At 38.1% G+C, this 19,268-nt stretch overlaps 1 protein-coding gene across 2 annotated transcripts in view; it reads left to right on the top strand.

Annotated features, from left to right (window-relative positions):
* The window catches only part of LOC119490306 (metabotropic glutamate receptor 4-like), a 197,236-nt gene that overhangs the window by 153,283 nt on the left and 24,685 nt on the right, over positions 1-19,268 (top strand). For both annotated transcript variants that reach the window (XM_037773623.1, XM_037773616.1), the window contains exon 7: positions 10,586-10,786. In XM_037773623.1, the coding sequence (XP_037629551.1) occupies positions 10,586-10,786 (201 nt within the window). The remainder of the gene's footprint in view (positions 1-10,585; positions 10,787-19,268) is intronic.

Raw genomic sequence — 19,268 nt, 5'->3', positions numbered from 1 at the left:
ATGAAATGTTTTTTCCAGATTTTAGTGAAAAGAGAACATCAAAGAGGGAATCTGGGCAAAACATTTTTAGTCTTTTATTTTTAGATTACATTACAGAGCAGTATTTATGAACATGTGCAGCAACATTCTTCTTTCTACGAGTACGATCATGTCGTATTTTTTATCCAAAATATACAGTAATGTGAAAAAAGGAATAAATATGTATGTGTGTGTATATATTAGGGCTGTCAAAGCTAACGAGATAATAATGCGTTGACACAAATTCCACTCATTTCTTTAACGCATTGATGCAATCAATCTTTTGGAGGTTGTAGCGGGCTGAGTTTGAAAGCTAGAGTGAAGCTACTGGCATTTTATGAAACTAGAAAACCTATGGAATCCATTGATGCCATGTCATACTGGTTTCAAACTTTCATGGCCATTTTCAAAGGGGTCCCTTGACCTCTGACCTCAAGATATGTGACTGGAAATGGGTTCTATGGGTACCCACGAGTCTCCCCTTTGCAGACATGTCCACTTTATGATAATCACATGCAGTTTGGGGCAAGTCATAGTCAAGTCAGCACACTGACACACTGACAGCTGTTGTTGCCTGTTGAGCTGCAGTTTGCCATGTTATGATTTGAGCATTATTTGTTATTCTAATTGCAGTACCTGTGAGGGTTACTGGACAATATTTTTTGTTGTTTTTTGTTGCTAATTGATTTCCAATAATAAATATAAACATACATTTGCATAAAGCAAACATATTTACACACTCCCATGTTGATAAGAGTATTAACTACTTAACAGATCTCCCTTTAATTGATCATAAATGTCAATTACCTGATTTCATAGGGATTTATATCATTAATGTAAATGGGGTTTATAAAATAGTTCAGATTCAAGTAATTCAAGTTTATTGTCACTCCAGTTATACAAGTACAATCTTGTGAAATGCTTTTGCTGGGAGGCTCCATAAAAGAAAGAAAACAAATAGTAAATATTAAAGGAAAGAAAAATATCTTACAATAAAACATAATAACATATAATAAAGAATATAATAAAACATAAGAAGAGAAATAAAAGATTATGAATAAATCAATTAACTATTAAAACCACCTCTCAGTTTCAAGCGATACAATTCAACAGCACCACAATCTAAAGCTTCTGAAATGACCGTAAAGTTGAATCAACAACTCAAAACAGTTTGAACAGAATCCTCATGAAGTCAGGATTAATAGCAAGGCTGTTATAATGTATTACACTCCAGCTGTTTTCGCTAGGTGTACCTAATAAACTAGCAGCAGAGTGTGCATTGTCTCACAATGGTGTATGCACCAGTAATGGCTGTTCATTATGATTAGGTGATACGATGTAGATGCCACAAGCTGAGAGGAATGTGTTCACTCTCAGAGTTGTTTCCGTACCGTTAATACCATGGGTAGCTTTCCATTTAATGTCTCTGATTGTAATAGATCAATCAGTGAGCAGGACTGCTTTATGGTCATATTGTATTTCCATCTTATTTATATCAATGTGATGAAGAACTTCAATTTGTCAGGTAAACTGAATTTCCATCCCATCAGATATTTTCATGTGAAGTAAAATAGTATGTACCGAGAGGAAGATTATAATTACTGCCCACTCCTGCATAACAACTCAAAGGCTGCTTGGACGATGCTCCCAGATAAAACATAGTGATTCTGATATATGTCCAGTTGTAAATGGATAGGTTGACATCCATTTTTTGTAAGAGTGATAATCACACTCATATATATTTGCTGCAATGAAGTCTGTAATGATGTCCAATATTAAGAGAGAAGGAGTGTACTGTAGAAACTAAAAACTCAGGAGAATCTTGATGCTTATTTATTTATAGACCCAGGATTTAACAAAGGAAGGTCTTGGCAAAACAGTAAACAACTAAAACAGTTCTGCGGAAACCGTACAGACTCACTAAATGCACCAGAGAGAAACTTGTACTCAAGAGGTGGGCTGCAAAACCAACAACTGGCATCGTCTTCACAGTCCCAACGCTAAGCACAAGAGAGAACACAGAGGGTTACATGTACTGTAGGGAAACACTCAGGTGGAGAAGATGATACTGATAGATGAGTTAGTCTCGAGATTGGGAGGAGTGACCCGTGGTTACAGTACCTGCCAGCGGGAGGTTGGCGAGAATGTCGGCGAGCTCCTTGGGGAGCTCCAGTGACGGTTCAGGAGAGTGCCGTCTGATCAGCACTCTGGATAACTCTCAAAACACGTGTTTACATTTTTCACAATAACTGAGGTGTGACATACGGAGCAGTGTTGTGCAGGGGTTTAAATTTGGCACAAAGGCAGTGTTGTTTCTCTTGTTGTGCATAAATAAGCTTCTGGTCTTGAATCTAAAGAGAGTTTCACGCATTTGTCCCTGGAGTCATAATAAGGAAGGTTACTGGAATATCTATCTTTGTTTATAAGAATAGTGAAGTGAAGAAATATCTAGCTCAAGTATCATAGGCTCAAGTTTTATAGTGAAATTTGCCAATGAACATCCCACCTTAGGTTTTAAAGGATAAGTCAAGTGACATTATTCTCTATTTTTCTTTCCGTCAACAAAACAAATAATGCCACGGTTCAGTCGGACATTCAGGTGTGTTATGCTAGTAGCGGTTAATGTAGTTTCAAGCTGAGTTGAAGAGCGGGCTACATAGGCCTGGTAAGCTTACTTCTTTCTACAGTAACTCCAAACCCCCAGATTGTTACTAGGGCTGTCAAAGTTAACAGGATAATAACCCGTTAACGCAAATTAACACCACTAATTTCTTTAACGCATTAATGCAATTTGCGATTTTTAGGTTGTAGCGGGCTCAGTTTTAAAGTTAGATGTGAAGATACAGGCATCGTATGAAACTACAAAACCTAATAAATCCATTGGTACCAACCATGTCATACTAGCCTGACATGAAGGAGGCTAATTAATGCGTTAAACGTAAGCTACATTTTGGCAAGGAAAAACTGTCATGGCCATTTTCAAAGGGGTCCCTTGACCTCTGACCTCAAGGTATGTGAATGAAAATGGGTTCTATGGGTACCCATGAGTCTCCCCTTTACAGACATGACCACTCTATGATAATCACATGCAGTTTGGGGCAAGTCAGCAGACTAACACACTGACAGCTGTTGTTGCCTGTTGGGCTTGAGATTGCCACGTTATTATTTGAGCATATTTGTTATGTTAAATGCAGTACCTGTGAGGGTTTCTGGACAATATTTGTCATTGTTTTGTGTTGTTAATTGATTTCCAATAATAAATTATACATGCATTTGCATAAAGCAAGCATATTTGTCCACTCCCATGTTGATAAGAATATTAAATACCTGACATTTTGAACAGATAAAAAACACGTGCAATTAATTTGCGATTAATCACGATTAACTATGGACAATTAAAATCAAGTTTTATAGCGAAATTTGCCAATGAAGTCTGTCAATGTTCTCTATTTTTCTTACTGTCAACAAATCTCATGAAAAGACCAAAACAAATAATGCCACGGTTTGGTCAGCCTCGAGCCACTAGCCTCAAGCTGAGATGAGGAGGAGGCCATAGCGGTCTGGTAAGCTCACTTCTTTCTACAGTAACTCCAAACCCCCATATTTTCACATTTTCAAACCGTTAGTCCTCAGCCCCAACCGGCGCTTGAGGCAATTAATCCGACTTTGCGCAGCTCCTTCTGAAGCCACAAAAGGCTTTTTGCTACTTTTTTTCATATATGTAGTTGTACTCCCCAATTCTGTAAACAGACTTTTATGTGTATAATCGGAGGAGTGCACCTTTGAAAACATCAGGGAGGTGACACAGCTCAAAATAAACTACAATGCCCATAGTGAAGGAACATGTCCCCCAATGAAACAGTGTGGTCCATTGATGGGGTTTTAAACAACAATGGAGGTCTATGGCACAGAGGAATAAGATGTAAAGTATCAGGCTTTGGCTACACAGGCAACACGTTTTTTGTCTTTTCAAGGCAAGCCAATGCAAGTTTATTTATACAGCACATTTCAACAACAAGGCAATTCAAAGCACTTTACATAAAACATCAAAAGCATCAAGACAATGTGCAAGAGAAACACATTATGAAAGGACATTTAAATACAATTAAAAACTGTCATTAAAGAGCCAAGAGAATAGGAAATAAAAACAAGCTAAAATAGAATAAGACTTTATAACAATAAGAAAAGTATGAAATACCTCCAGACTTATCCATTATAATAAAGATGGACTGTTTGAAAATATGAGGCTGTTCACTAGATTTATAATTCATCTGCAGGTTTGTGAACAAGTAAGACGAGACGCTTTAAAACATTACGACTACATGAAACTAAATCAAAAGAATGAAACTGAAACTGAAAAAAGGGAAGAGGAACGTATCTGCCACAATGTTGAATAAAATGATTATGAGGACACACAGCCCCTAAATCTTGAGCAGTCAACCAAATAATTGACTGAAGTGATCACGACTGCTGTAAGACATAAAAAACCCAGTCAAAGTTAATATAAAAGTAAATGATCCTTCTATGATTACATAGTTTGACTAACTCTTTGTACTCTAAATGTTCATGTACCTTACATAATTTACTCTTTATAAACCCTCGGTGCATGGGGTTAATGTCATGACTCTTAACATGGTAAACGCTCTCACTATATATAGCAGGAGTGATTGCGATAGGTATCTGCATAATGCAGTCTATAGCTCTAGACATTTTAGCGTTAAACTTATCTATAGGCTCTGCTTCATAGTGGAGAGCTCTGCCGAGTCTATGAAGCAGCTGTGAGAGAACCACATGGGGCATGCTGCCGAATTATCAGTGTCCTGAGAGGGTTATCCTGCTCATCGTGATCAAAGGATAAGGAGGGCATGAGTGACTGGGAAAAAAAGAGAGACTTGTCTTTTGTATGTGAATGAAGGAGATGTAAAACTGACATTGATTAATGTGGAAAGGAGCAGTAAGGTAGAGTAGGGACCCATCTAGGCTGCTTATTTCTCCTGCATATTAATGATGCGGGAGCAGCAGGAAACACAGCAATGCAGATAAACCAAGCATGTGCTTTGCTTTTTCATCCAAGCATCTATTTTTTAAACCGCTTATCCTGTTCAGGGTTGCAGGAGGCTGGAGCCTTTCCCAGCATGCATTTGGGTTAGAGGTGGGGGGATTCTCTTTTGTATGATGAAAATAAATACAACATAGAATAGGGTTGAGTGATTTCAGGAAAATATATCTGGCTATTTCCTGGAGGCATAACATACCAGCGCAGGCACGGTAGACATCAAACTCTTAAAAGTATCAGTAGAAAATAATCGTTTGTTCATTTTTAGCCTCCACTTACCAACTAACTGATGTCTTTACATGACACAACCAACTATATCCTTTATATGTAAATAAAAACTCTTTTTGAACAACGACAAGAGAGAGTTTATTTTCTACTGTATTTTTCTAAACATCAAAACAATACAGAATGATGCGTCTTAATTGGGGAAACTGTCCTTGGCCGAGGTAAAAAAGTACAGACACAGGCATGCAGAGAACATATAAACCAGACAACAGCAAAGAGTTTTTATTTTAGTTATTAATGTTAATCATTTTTACTTTTAGTTTGGTCAGATCAAAGAATCAATGTTGATCAGTTATAGCGGACTAAATTCACTAAATATAGACATCTTTATAGCTGATAATTATCAACAGTTAGCGACTTAACTTTGAGTAAACTTTCCACAGCTTGTTAAGACATAAATGTTGTAATTTTTCATTAAAAGTTTTGCTCTTGCGAAATGAAAATTGCTGTTTTTCAAATCGCAATTTTGATGTAAAATGATAAGTCTTTTTGCCCTAAAGTAGAAGTCTAATTGATTAATCAGTTAGTCGATCGACAGCAGCTTTGAAAACAGATTATTTGCTTGTGATTTATAAAGAAACTAGAATTACCGCCTCGCAGTTGTATGCCTCCGCCAACCAGTCAAGTTGCAGTTTACATCCATGTCTGTCCAAAATGTCATCATTTCATCATTTTATCCTGTTGGACATTTGTGTGAAATTGTCATATGAATTCTTGAGTTATGGCCAAGATCGTGTTTTGTGAGGTCACAGTGATCTTGATCCTTGACCTTTGACCACCAAAATCGAATAATTTCTTCCTTGAGTCCAAGTAGATGGTTTTGCCAAATTTTAAGAAATTCCCTCCAAGTGTTCCAGAGATACGGACGGACAACCCGAAAACATTGTGCCTCCGGGCATTACGGTGTCCCACACAGAGGCATAAAAAAGCCAAACATTTGCTCATTATAGCTTCTTAAATGTGAAGATCTGCTGCTTTTCTGTGTCGTAAATCCTTGTAAATTTAATATCTTTGGATTTTTGTTGGAAAAAGCAAGTAATTTAAAGACATCATCTTTGGCTTTAGGAAATTGTGATTGACATGTTTCACATTTTTATATTATACAGTATAGTCTAAAAGAATACCCATTTAATCGAAAACACATTCTAAAGATTAATCAATAAAGAAAATATGTGTTAGCTTCAGTCCGTAAAAAAACATGAATAGCCGCTTTAGCTGTAAATTGAGATATAAGAAAATATAAAGTAACATTTTAAGATGAACCAAATAATGAAATAGAAAAGCAAAACACACTCATAGGCCATGTCAGATTAATTTAAGAGGCAGCCCAACTGTTTTGGCAGGAAAGGGCCGGATGGCTTGTGGCCAATCACATGATGAAAAAATGGTCAAAGGTCTCAGCCCACACACACTGTCACAAAATGTCTTGTGTGACACCTCAGAGTGGAAGACACCCACACTTTGCTTCTGCTTTGCTTAATCTTAATGGATTTCTCTGAAAGCAAAACGCCAGCCTGGAAAATGTGTGTGAGAGAGCCAAAATGCCAATGAGGAGGGAGCTAGAGAGAGAGACGGAGGGAAAAAGGGAAATGGTCTTATGGAGAAAAGACAATACAAAGTTAGTGTGGGTGGCCTGCCAAGCCTGCAAGAGAAATATCACTCTCACTCCCATTCTGGCTCACAGGATTCCCCATGGCATAAGCATGTAGGCCAAACTGTGACAATCTCTGTCCAATCAATGCCCTGTGGCCCTTAATTACTGAGCCGTAACCTCCAACAATAATTCATGCATTTCAAAAGCTCATGAGATAATCGGGGGCATTAAACCGCCTTTGGTCTCCAGTGAGGAGCTGGAGATGTAGTAAATGAAAGATGGCTAACAGAAGGAGACCTTTGCTGATTTGGGGGCTTGCACTCTTTCAGATTGAAGTGGCTATTGAAGATTGCTTGCACCTCAAGCCAGAAAATGTGACTGTATTTTCACAGAAACGCTCAAGATATCACAAAATAATGAAATAAAACACTTGACATCACACCACAGTTAAGCTTATGAATAAGGGTAATTATGGTAATTATACACTAGCAGGTAGATTATTTGACATGTATTTACAATAGATGTTTTCCTGGTGTCACCTTGTTCCAGTCAGTATTTGGGCACTGTATAAGTTTTACTCAACAAAATGAATCATTTCTTAGCATCATACGTTTTTAATTTAGGGTAAGTTTTTACTGTTATTCACTGTATTGTGCTGCCTGTCTGTTACATGCTACTTTTCCAAAATGTGTGTGCTATTGAGGTAGTCTAGAAGAAGAGAAGAAGAAAGGCACTTTATTAATCCCCGAGGGGAAAATCAATTTCTTCACTCTGCTATATACAGGACACACATACACAAACAGGCCCTATATACATGCGTTAATGAGAGAGATGTAAGAGTGAGGGGGCTGCCCCTGACAGGTGCCCCGAGCAGTTATGTCTTATCTGTAGCCACTAGATAGAAGTACCACTGCAGCACATTGTACATAATGCATGTTAGGTCATCAGTAGTCCCAACATCAAAGGTAAATGGGTGACACCCCAGGTGAATAGGGTCAAAAAAGTAACTAATATATATTACCATGAAATTTCCCCCAGCTGATTACTTACTTACATTAAGACAATTGTTTTTTCATATGACCAGTTTTCTGAAAATGTATATTTAAATATGTAAATGAGGCATTATCTTATCAAATGTGTGCTAATACTTTTCCAGAACAGAAACCTGAACATTTGATAAAGCCAGGCTAAAAAATCGTGTTATTAGAGTCAGAGGTTTTTACAGAGGGAATTTTGGATAACTCCTTTCATCATAAATCAGAAAATACTGTCTACAGCCATAAAATATCTATTTTCGTCATGTTTTAAGAATAAAATGTTATATATATGTTGGCGAATGATATATGAACAAACCCCTGTGTAAAAACCTTCAGAATATAGATAGGAACGAAACTGGAAAGTTTGGTGTATGGAAGTGCTACTGAAGTGGAGATTTCTGGCTCAGAGTGAGAAAAACCTAATTTTTAGAAAAAAACGGCATTTAAAGATATGTATTATAAAATGACATACATATTGCAAGACAGTACAGGGGAATAGGGTAAAAAAACAATTATGACAATATTGTTTTGTATGACAAGTTTTCTGAAATGTTTGAATATGCAATGAGGCATTATCTAATGCTAACTTTTGGTGAATTTAGAAGAAATTAAGTCAACACATTTTTGTTCATAACTTCCAACTTATAACCTTACACTTACATCCATGTATTTGTCTGTGGTTGCTGATGAAGGTCACATCCATTTTGTTGTTTTTAAAAATGTTTCACAATTTCCCCCAAAAAAGAAAAATACATACATTTTTGATCTAGTCATACTTTTGTTTTTGACCTGGTTCAATTTTATCAAGTACATTTGTTATTTTGTACTCAGTATGCCAAATAACGTGCCTTGTATTTTGTACAGTGTACATTTAAAAAAGCTCTCTATCTTACCAATACATTCAAACTAATTTGACAAGCTCATTTATAATGTAAAAAAAAAAAATTAACAATTTTGACCACAATTGGATTCATCCCCTGGGCACCATGGATATATGTACCAAATTTCATGGTAATCCATTTAGTAGCTGTTGAGATATTTCATTCAGCACAATAGGCGTTATTTCACATTTTTTGCTAACTATGGTGGAAAACAGCTCCACACACCATCAGGTAAATCTGCACCAACCAGTATAACCATTATTTTAGAAATTTCATCAGCACATCCCCCACTGTGTGCTTATTACCTCGCAAAGCTTAATTAATAATTCCATTTGGCATGTATATAAATATATGCGGCTCTATCATTAGCTCATCCCTGGTAATTAGTCTCCTGTTAATCTCAACTGAACACACCTGCTCTTTATAATCTCTTTTGCACATACAGCAGAGTTACATTGAGACGGCTTTCAGATTTGAGGCTCGTGAGGAGAAAACGTTGGGATTGGCATGTTGTATCTCCCTCTCAGACCCCACCTCCTCATAGCAATTAGCAATCACAAAAAACTATGGAACAACCTGGGCCAGGATTAACGAACTCCTATCGCAAGTTATTACATTGAGCCTATGAGCGGATTATCCCTGTCCTGTGAATGGATGTCTCTATTTCCTACGGTTCTGATTCCTCACTGACTTAATTCACAGTTGGACACTCAGTCAAGCAGGTCAGGATTCGATCACAATGGAACGTTTTTTTAAGTTGTTAATGGAAAATAGCATGAGGCATATACTGCAGGTAATAGTTAATGGAATAGACATGTAGGTTTAAGTCCTAATGTGTACAGAATCACTTCGACGGTAATCCATGTATTCCTGCTGGACAGACGAGAAAGAGTTTTTGTTTCTAACTGATGAGATTTCCCGTAGGACAAAACCTTCCACTCCACATATTGGAATTGATTCGCTCCTCTGCAGCGGTCCAGATATTTACCTTCTAGCTAATTGCAAGAGGCAAGACCAATGCAGTGTAGAAAGAATAGGACTCACCGAGCACCAATGCATTTTCTTCTACAGTATGCCTTTGGAATGACTCCACACCCTCCATTTAAAAGGTTCAGCTCATTGCAAGTGCACAGAATTGTGCTGTCCAACCTGAGCTGCTCTCCAAAGTGGGTGTGACACGAGGGTAGAAGTGTAGAAAAGATACATTTCAGTGACTGTTGGCAAACACAAGTAGAATCCTCAAGTTATTCTATAATTGAGTTTCAAGATGGATCTCTTCAAAATATGTTTTTTTGGCACCAGTATGGATATTAGTTGTTTGAGACAAGCACTAAATATGCCGCTTCATCATCAGCCTACTTCAAACGAGGGTCAGGGACAAATTCTCAAGTAGATAATACTTTAAGCTGTACCCGTTCATTGAAACCACTTGAATCCTTAAGTGAACACATTTTTCTTGATTGCATGATGTGGCCAATAGAATTACTGATTATTTCAAATACTCTTGTGAAATCATTATCAGTCTCCCTCAGTATTGTTGAACTACATGGGTACAAATGTGCAACTCAACCTCACACTTGACATGGTTAACAATGAGCCAAACGAGTGGCCACACGGGATACATTTCCCACGATTTAAATGCATGTCAGCAAATTGCCATATGGTATAATAATGCATGTGATGTGTCTAACTGACATCTGTCTGTGTCTTACAGATCAGGAGCGGATAGGAAAGGACTCGAACTATGAGCAGGAAGGAAAGGTGCAGTTTGTTATTGATGCAGTCTATTCAATGGCTCACGCCCTGCACAACATGCACCAGGAGCTCTGCCCGGGGAAGGTGGGCCTCTGCGCTAAAATGGATCCCATCAATGGCACTCATCTGCTCAAGCACATCCGCCGTCTAAACTTTGCAGGTTAGTTATGTTTATTGATACTGGAATGCATGTTTGTCTCAACTCAAGAGGTATTGTAACGTGAGCTTTTTAACGCACTCAAGTCGGTTCATTTTACGGTAATACATTACTGACACAGTTAATGTGCAATTGATAATCAGGCTAGTTCAAAATCAGCTCTTTAATGTTTTACGATTATGGAAAAGTCTAAGAGTATTTAGCCATGCTAGCCTCCCTGTGAGGCTTGACTTAGGCAAGGCCTATTGAAGGAGGCTGGGTCACGCGTCATCAGCGCGTCATATCTTCGGGGGTATAACACATGCGCAGTAAAATCTGGTCTGCCCTCGCCGAAATTGAGCCAATCGCAACACACGACCGCAGCTTCAGTTACAATGCGCTTGTGTTTTACCCCATACTCCAAGACCGATGTGCGCCCGTGACCCAGTCTCCTTTCCATAGGCCTTGGATTTAGCAGTGAGTCAGCATGCTAACATGCTCACAATGAAAATGCTAACATGCTCATGTTAAGCATTTACCATGTTCATCATCTCAGTTTAGCGTGTTAAATGCTAACATCGGCTAATTAGCGCTAAAAAAGTACAGCTGTGGGCTGCAATCAGTGAGCAACTCCGGATATGAAAAGTGAAGCCAATGCCGAAGTACCTTGAACTGGCGTTCTCTCTAATAGCCAGCAGGGGGCGACTCCTCTGGTTGCAAAAAGAAGTCTGATTGTATAGAAGTCTATGAGAAAATGAGCCTACTTCTCACTTGATTCATTACCTCAATAAACATTGTAAACATGAGTTTATGGTCTCAATCGCTAGTTTCAAGTCTTCTTCAATACAGCTTGATGTTCATTTAATAAATTATGGCCCTATTTACAGTCAAATAGACCATAAAGCAAGGTATGCTTTAGGGCGTGGCTACCTTGTTATTGACAGGTGGCTACCACGGCGTTGTCCAGTCTTGATTTACAACTTTAACCCTTTCACAGTGTGTTTTCAGTTCATGAAAGTTAATTCGTATATTTTTGTCACCTAAAACTCTTCTTCAGCGTTCGGTTGTACTTAGCTCCACCCTCTCGTGTCACTTCTGGTTGAAAAAAAACCAAGATGGTGACGGCCTGAATGCCAAATTCAAGGCTTCAAATCCGTAGCCCACAAACAATGGGTGATATCACGGTGACTACATCCACTACTTATATACAGTCTATGATCGCAATTGCAATATCAGTCAGAATAATCGCAATTAGATATTTTTTCAAAATGGTACAGCCCTTGCCAAAATTGTTGTGTGATTGTGCCAAAATTACATTTCTTTAGAATAATAATTACATTGTAGAAATAGCTAAATTATTATAAAAATACAATAATTATTGTACACCTGGCAACACTGGAAGGTTATCCCCATGTAGACGTCATCAACATGTCATGGGTCACAAACCAGCACCTTAGTTACTTTGTTCTGTTTGTGTGACCCATTTTCCATTTCCTCCATGTAGCCTTACGTTATACCCAGCTATCAGTCAAGTTCACATTCGTGACTGACATATTAATAATTAACTGCTTTTACAAAAAGAGCAGTGATCCAGAGGTTCATTATATAGACACTGCCTTTTTAAAGCAAAGCAATTTAAGACAATTAAAATTCCTTCTCAGAGACTTGAGTATGCAGTATTTGTACAGATAAATTATTCATTTGAATTCCTGCTCTTCAAGCTAATTTGTCATTTTAATATCTACTTGTGTGCATTAGCAAAATGTCAATTCAATATTTAATTCATATCTGAGAAGTAAAAGAAAATATTTCTTTCAAAAAATTGAATGGGTGATTTTGAAGGCTTTGGCATCACAGAAGATCAGATTCATTTTTATAATGAAAGACAGAAAGCCAGTGCCGCTGTATTAAGTAGCGCCTCATATCTTCTGGACTGCACCACTGCTGCTAGAGCCAATCTAGCCCTTCAGTCCAATGTGTTGTGGTCGACTTGACATGAGTGGAACATCTCACTTTGTGATCGTGTGTCTGCTCTGCTGTTTTTACATGCATCATTTTGCTGTTGGCAACTTGCATTTGAATTCACTTGAATGTGTGGAAATGTGTGGAAATGTGTAAACGATTAATCATAGTTGTAATGAACAAGCCTGGCCCAGACCTCTGAATCACCCACGTCTCTGATTTGTTCAGCGATTCAAATAATTTTGGTGTTGTGCTTACTGACGTGTAGAAACAATTGACCAATAAGAGTTTTTTAGGCAACATTAAGGGCGACATCATTCGATCAACGCACTTGTCTAGGTTGTTGTAAGTCGACTTGCGGGAGAAAACGACTCTCAAGTTGCCAAATTTGTTGATCAAAGAAAGGAGGTTAGATGCGCTTCAACCGTTTCACAAGGAATAGTAGGCCTGTCCGCTGCTCACAGAATAGGGCAATCTTGTAACAGGAGAGACTTCAGAGACCAGGTCTAAAGCACACTGGAGCACACAGTTTTAAGGCAAGTTTATTACAAGACTAACGTTTCGACACCAACTGTGTCTTCATCAGAGTCAAACCGATCTGAGACTCACATTCTCTTAAATAACCTCCCCTAATTGGGAACTGATTCTGCATAGGCTGGAAAATGGGGGGGGTGAACAATCAGCTGCATGTAGGCTGGGTAAACAATCATGCATCATATAATAATGTGACTTTTCATCAGTGACAACGTCTATATACATGTAACAAGAAAGAATAGTAAAAAACATATAGTATCAACATGTATTTCCAGCCAATGCTGAATCAGTTCCCAGTTAGGGGAGGTTATTTAAGAGAATGTGAGTCTCAGACCGGTTTGACTCTGATGAAGACGTAGTTGGCCTCGAAACATTCGTCTACTAATAAAGTTGATTGCCTTAAATCTGTGTGCTCCAGTGTGCTTTGGACGTGGTCTCTGAAGTCTCTCCTGTTACAATATTTGTTTGATCGTTCTGAAAAACCTTAAGTGAACTGCTCCTGGTAACATCTACTGCCGCTTCTGTGTCGACTGATGCCGGTAGGAGATGTCACTCGCTAATGATTTTTTTATGCAAAACCAAACAAATGGACAATCCCTATAAATGTACAGTATATATGTTTGTGTGTGTACAGCATGTGGGAATGGTTCAAATGTCCTCAGTGTCCAAACTCCAAACAGCATTTCTTTGACAACTCAACACTTGTTCAGCCCGTATCTTGAGCTGATCAATGTAAAGCATCTGAGTAAATCAAGTAGAAAAACTAAACAATCTCCTTCAACAACAACAACCACGAAGATGCCCTTAACCTCCAACATCACCAGCTGAGCTGCTGAGAATCAAATAGTATGCGGGAGAAAAACAACTGATGGACTGTTGTTCACAACAGGCAGTATGGTGGGTTCAGTGGTTCTCATGGTCTGTTGTTAGACAGCTTCTCTTTTTCCCTGACAAAACTTCTTCTATATCCGATAGTCTCTGGCCAGATAAATGAGGCTTATACAACCGTCTACAAAGGGATTTGCTAGTTTATCATTTGCATATACCGTTTGTAATGTTTTATTCCATCTATATATAATTTTGTTTTTACACAACTGAGCCTGGCACTAAGTTCAGAGTTGTAGTTTTAAATGCAACTACTCTGGGAAAACATGGCAGTTTTTATGCTTCCCTTTTGGCACTGATGTTTGAGTTCCTCTGTACGGAATGTTTTGCGTTTTGGACCAACTAAAACAAAATGTTGTTAAAAAAAGTGACATTCAGTTAGCGGGAAATAAATGCATGATGAATAGAATATAGAAATAGTAAAAAATACAGACATTACAAGAGCACCAGGTAAATGTGATGTACACAAATGGAAAACAGCCTCTTATTTAAGTGTGTAGCTTGGATTGCTTCCACCACAGAAATCCACATTTTTAAAATGTGATTGTTTTCACAATGAGGACTGAGTGGTGCTTTTTCATAAAGTGGCTTCAACAAGGTTTTTAGACTGTAAGCAGGGACAAAAAGCTCCAGTGCACTAGGTCCTTTTGAGCTGAATTTTGTTCTAAACAGGCAATACCATCTGACCAGAGGGGTTGCCTTAAGGTTACACTACACTCCATCTAATTGCATCAGCACACTGCAGTATATTGAACTTGTCCAGATACATAAAACAACCTAACTGCTGAGACTGGACTTGCTGGATTGTGTATTATATTTTCAAAGGCAATATTTATATCTGTGTTGTGATATCAGTATTTTACGCACCAGTACACAGACCAATCATCCCTTTTTTCTTACAAATAGCAATCTCAAGAAATGCATGTAAAAGTGGGTCATTTTTTTTGTTGTTGTGATGAATCATTCTTGAGGCTGAGCCAGCAAGAATCTATTGTTACTCATTTCTGTTTATTGTCAGCAGTTTTAGTGGACATCTGCTAAAAATAAGTCACATTTCTTCCTCTGCAGACTAGAGCTGCACACAAAGTGCATTGTGTCTGAGGTTGCATATGTAATGAAATTCGGTTGATAAAGGTCAAATGTCAGAGAGCTTCTTAAAACCCAAAGGCGCTCACAGTGGCCACACACAAAACCATTTATCTATGATATCTCAGTGGGCTGTCAGGGTCTCGACAAGGGACGCGGTAAGCTAGCTGATGACAGATAACCTTTTAGAAAAGATGAAAGGTAATCTGACAGAGGTATTTGCTCGGCTGGGATATTTTCAGTCGTCTGGGAGTATCTGTGTGCTTTCTCACGAGCCTTTACATTTTCTCCAATCCTATTTTTCACACAGATGTGTCAGGTGGTGGAATGTAACTAAGTACATTTACTCAAGTACTGTACAGTATAAATTCAAGGTACTTATAATTAACTTGAGTATTTCCATTTTATGCAATTTTATACTTCTACTCCACTACACCTCAGAGGGAAATATTTTACTTTTTACTCCACTACATTTGTCTGACAGCTTTTCAGATTACAATTTTTCATACCCTTCCCATCTTTCTGATAAACTGAAGGGTGAAGTGTTCCTTTATTTGTTAAGAAAATCCTCTTACTGCTTAAGCTAAATAAACTATTTAAAAATCCTCTTGAATTAGTGGTAAAATGCATCGTCACAAAGCTGAAAACAGGGCTGTTTTTCTCATGAAAAGTTGACTTTTCACAGGACAGTGATGCTACAAACATATGATGATCTTATAGAATATAATGCATTGCTTTAGATTAAACTACCCAACAGTATAGTATAAAGTATAAAGGAGTTACAATTAACACAACCTTAAACACCTACAGCAGTAAAATGCAACATACACATTAATTCATTAGTAATATTAATCCAAAAATATATAATGGTAAAACACTGACAGGTAACATTTTACTGGACCATGAGTTGTTTTATTTTTCATATTTTAAGTACATTTGACTGATAATACTTACATACTTTTACTTCAGTAATGTTTTGAATGCAGTACTTTTAATGTAGTGGAGTATTTTCACAGTATGGCATCAGTACCTTTACTTAAAGTGGCAGTAGGCAGTATATTTTTGACATCAGTTGGCAAGAATTTCGTAATAACCTTTCAGCATATTGTAATTCAAGTGTTCTGAGAGAAAACTAGACGTCTGCTCCTCCTCATGGCTCTGCTTACAGGCTTTAAAAAATCATGACGGGAGACTTTGGCCAATCACAGGTCATTTCAGAGAGAGAGCGTTCCTATTGGCTGTGCTCCAACTGATGGGCAGTGCTTGGTATTTCCTCAACAGATCTCAACATGGCTGCCGGGTCACAAACTTTCTCATTTTACAGCTACACAGTACACTACAACATATTTCTGAAAAAATTTTAGGCGAGAAATAGGCATTACAGTAACAGAATAATGATTCATATTTGATCAGCGCTGCCTAGTTTGACCGTTTGATCGGAGTTTGCGAGTGACTGACAGCTGCTCAGAGAAGGCAGCTGGATGGTAAGGCTCCAGCTCGGCTGTGATTGGTTGTTTCCCTCCGGTCTGTGAAATCCTGCAGATGCCATTAGGAGCACCTGAGGACACAGATGCACATGATTTTTTTTTCAGATTACCTGTCTCAGGCACTTCTATCTAGATATGTGACAGTTTTATAAAAACACATTTTGTAATCATATTTGCTCCAATTCTATCCACTGCTGCCCAACTTCTCAAGTGATTATTTGCTCATTCAGCAGCAGCCGACAAAGCAGAAGAATCAAACACCTCCAGTCCATCTTTATGCACTGTTTGACTCACTTTAGAGCTTCCTTCTTTCTTGTTCCCACCTCGGCATTCAGTGTGTCGAAGAGTTGTTCAGACTTCAATATGCCTCAATACAATGAAACTTCTCATCAGTGTTTCATGTCTCTTGCTATCACGTCAGGGAAAAGTGCTTCTGCTCTGCCGCAGACTAGAAAGCAGTGGCCTTTCCGCCGTCATTCTCACCAGGGACAGCTGTTAGTGGAATAAAGGAGAGATCTGAGGGTTTCCCATCACTGCACACCTACCTCTCTCTTTTCAAGCATGTGCAAAGTCTTCATTGTTGTGCACCTCAGGAGATGCTTCTAGTAGAGAAAAAGGTCTGTTTTTCTTTCACTGGCATGACCCTCAGCCCTGTTTATTCACCAAAAACATGACTATCAGCATCTTAACATGATAAGAATGGACAGCTCTAAATATAAAGCCCATTCATCACAGTGTGGTATCCCAAAACCTGTTGTACACACACTGTAAGATGTGCTACTAGAAAACATATAGATAGGTACCATACATCAGACCGGCAATACATCATCCAGAGTAGGCTCCCATGACCATGCCTCCTTTTGGGGGAAAACAATCCTGTCTCCCTCATAGATGGTAAACCATAAAGAGAAGAAGTTGAAACATGTCTCCAAACTTCTACATTAAACAAACTGGTAGTAGTAATAACGCTATGCCAAAGTATTGCTGTGTAGTTGGTTGCACCAACAATAAATCCAAAACACTGATCTCCCAATTTGTTCCCCTACCATGTCTTAAAAAATATATAATAGAGGGGCTTTATGGCTCCAAGCTATAGACCAGACCAACGTCGCGTCATCGCCGAGGCTATGCTCCATTTTGGGGGAAAGAAACTCGCTGTCTCATGAGAGAAAATGATGAAAAGCTGTTGTGTAGCGGGTTAACCGAGGCTTTTACACTGAGATTTGAGGCACATACGATACGTTAATATAAACTGTCATTTTGGTAAATCGCTTAACAATGCTGGTGACAGTGACTAGCATGGCTAGCTAATATTACCTTGAGTGTGAGGCTGCTGCAGTAATAAAGTCATACATTAACGTTATAGCAGCATCAGACTGTCGTCTCCAACTAGATATCAGCCTAACAGTTGGCGGTTAACACTTCGGTCATTTACAGACAACACTTAGCCTAACGGGATTCAATCAAACATGTAGAGATGTCTGGATAATCAATATCCAGCCACTGTGTTGGACTGGGGAAGACTGAAGAGACATGACGCTGATCAACCTTAATTTATGAAGTTATCGCGAACGCTCAGGTTCAGGCAAAATCGGAAAAATAATTGGTAGACGTGTATAAACAAACGTTTGTATAACAAGAGGTGAATGCATACGAATTTGTCAAAATTACAATCCAAACATTGGTCAAATTGTCTTTTTGTGAAGTACCTGTATGTGCCGGTCTAATGTATACCCTCTCAAATAATGGCTAAGGCCATTAATTATCTTAATGGCAGAGAGAACCATACCTTTATTTTAAAAATGCTTACTTATATCAGAGGGGCCTTTATTTCCCAGTTTTATAAGTGGTTCTTATCATATTTTAAAATGCTATTAAAGCGAGACTGTGTAACTTTTAAAACAAGAAATAACACCATTCATTAATTAAAATGCACTATTTCTCAGTTCAATACGATTATCTTATGGTGGCTAATGCAAGCTAACTTTAGATAATGTGGTGTAACTGACATTACTAAGTCAGTTTGATACCTGGCTGCAGTTACACTACGTTTTGACAACACACAATGTTCAATGGTTTTATCACAAAACTTAAAATGAAAGGAAGATTCATCCATCTTTACCTAGTTGTCTTGATACATTACAGAATAATACGCTTTTCCACACAAAAACTCACCATGTCATCCACTCTGCTCTGACTTAATCTTCTGTAACAGAAATACTGTTTCTATTCACTTATTATTTCCAGTCGTTTCCATTTTGCAGTTTTTTGAGCACTGTTAAGTTATCGTCAATAAAACTCAACACTTACTGCACTGATGTTTCACATAACATTCATGACTGTGACTTAAAGAACGTTATCCGTTCTGCTCCTGGTAGACTTTGAATTTAAAACATCTACAAACATCTCTAAGAGCAGCAAATTGATGAAATTAATGCTATGGAAATGTACCGTACATTATGCTGAATTTACCTTGTGTTACGTATGCTTCGACCAGTTAGAGAGCACTTGTAGATAGCAGAAGCTTATGATTGAGGAATCATGCAAATGTC

This window comes from Sebastes umbrosus, chromosome 1, assembly GCF_015220745.1.
Source record: "Sebastes umbrosus isolate fSebUmb1 chromosome 1, fSebUmb1.pri, whole genome shotgun sequence".
Classification (NCBI taxonomy): Eukaryota; Metazoa; Chordata; class Actinopteri; order Perciformes; family Sebastidae; genus Sebastes; species Sebastes umbrosus.
Note: the sequence above shows the minus strand (reverse complement) of the source record. Positions and strands in the feature narration are given on the sequence as shown.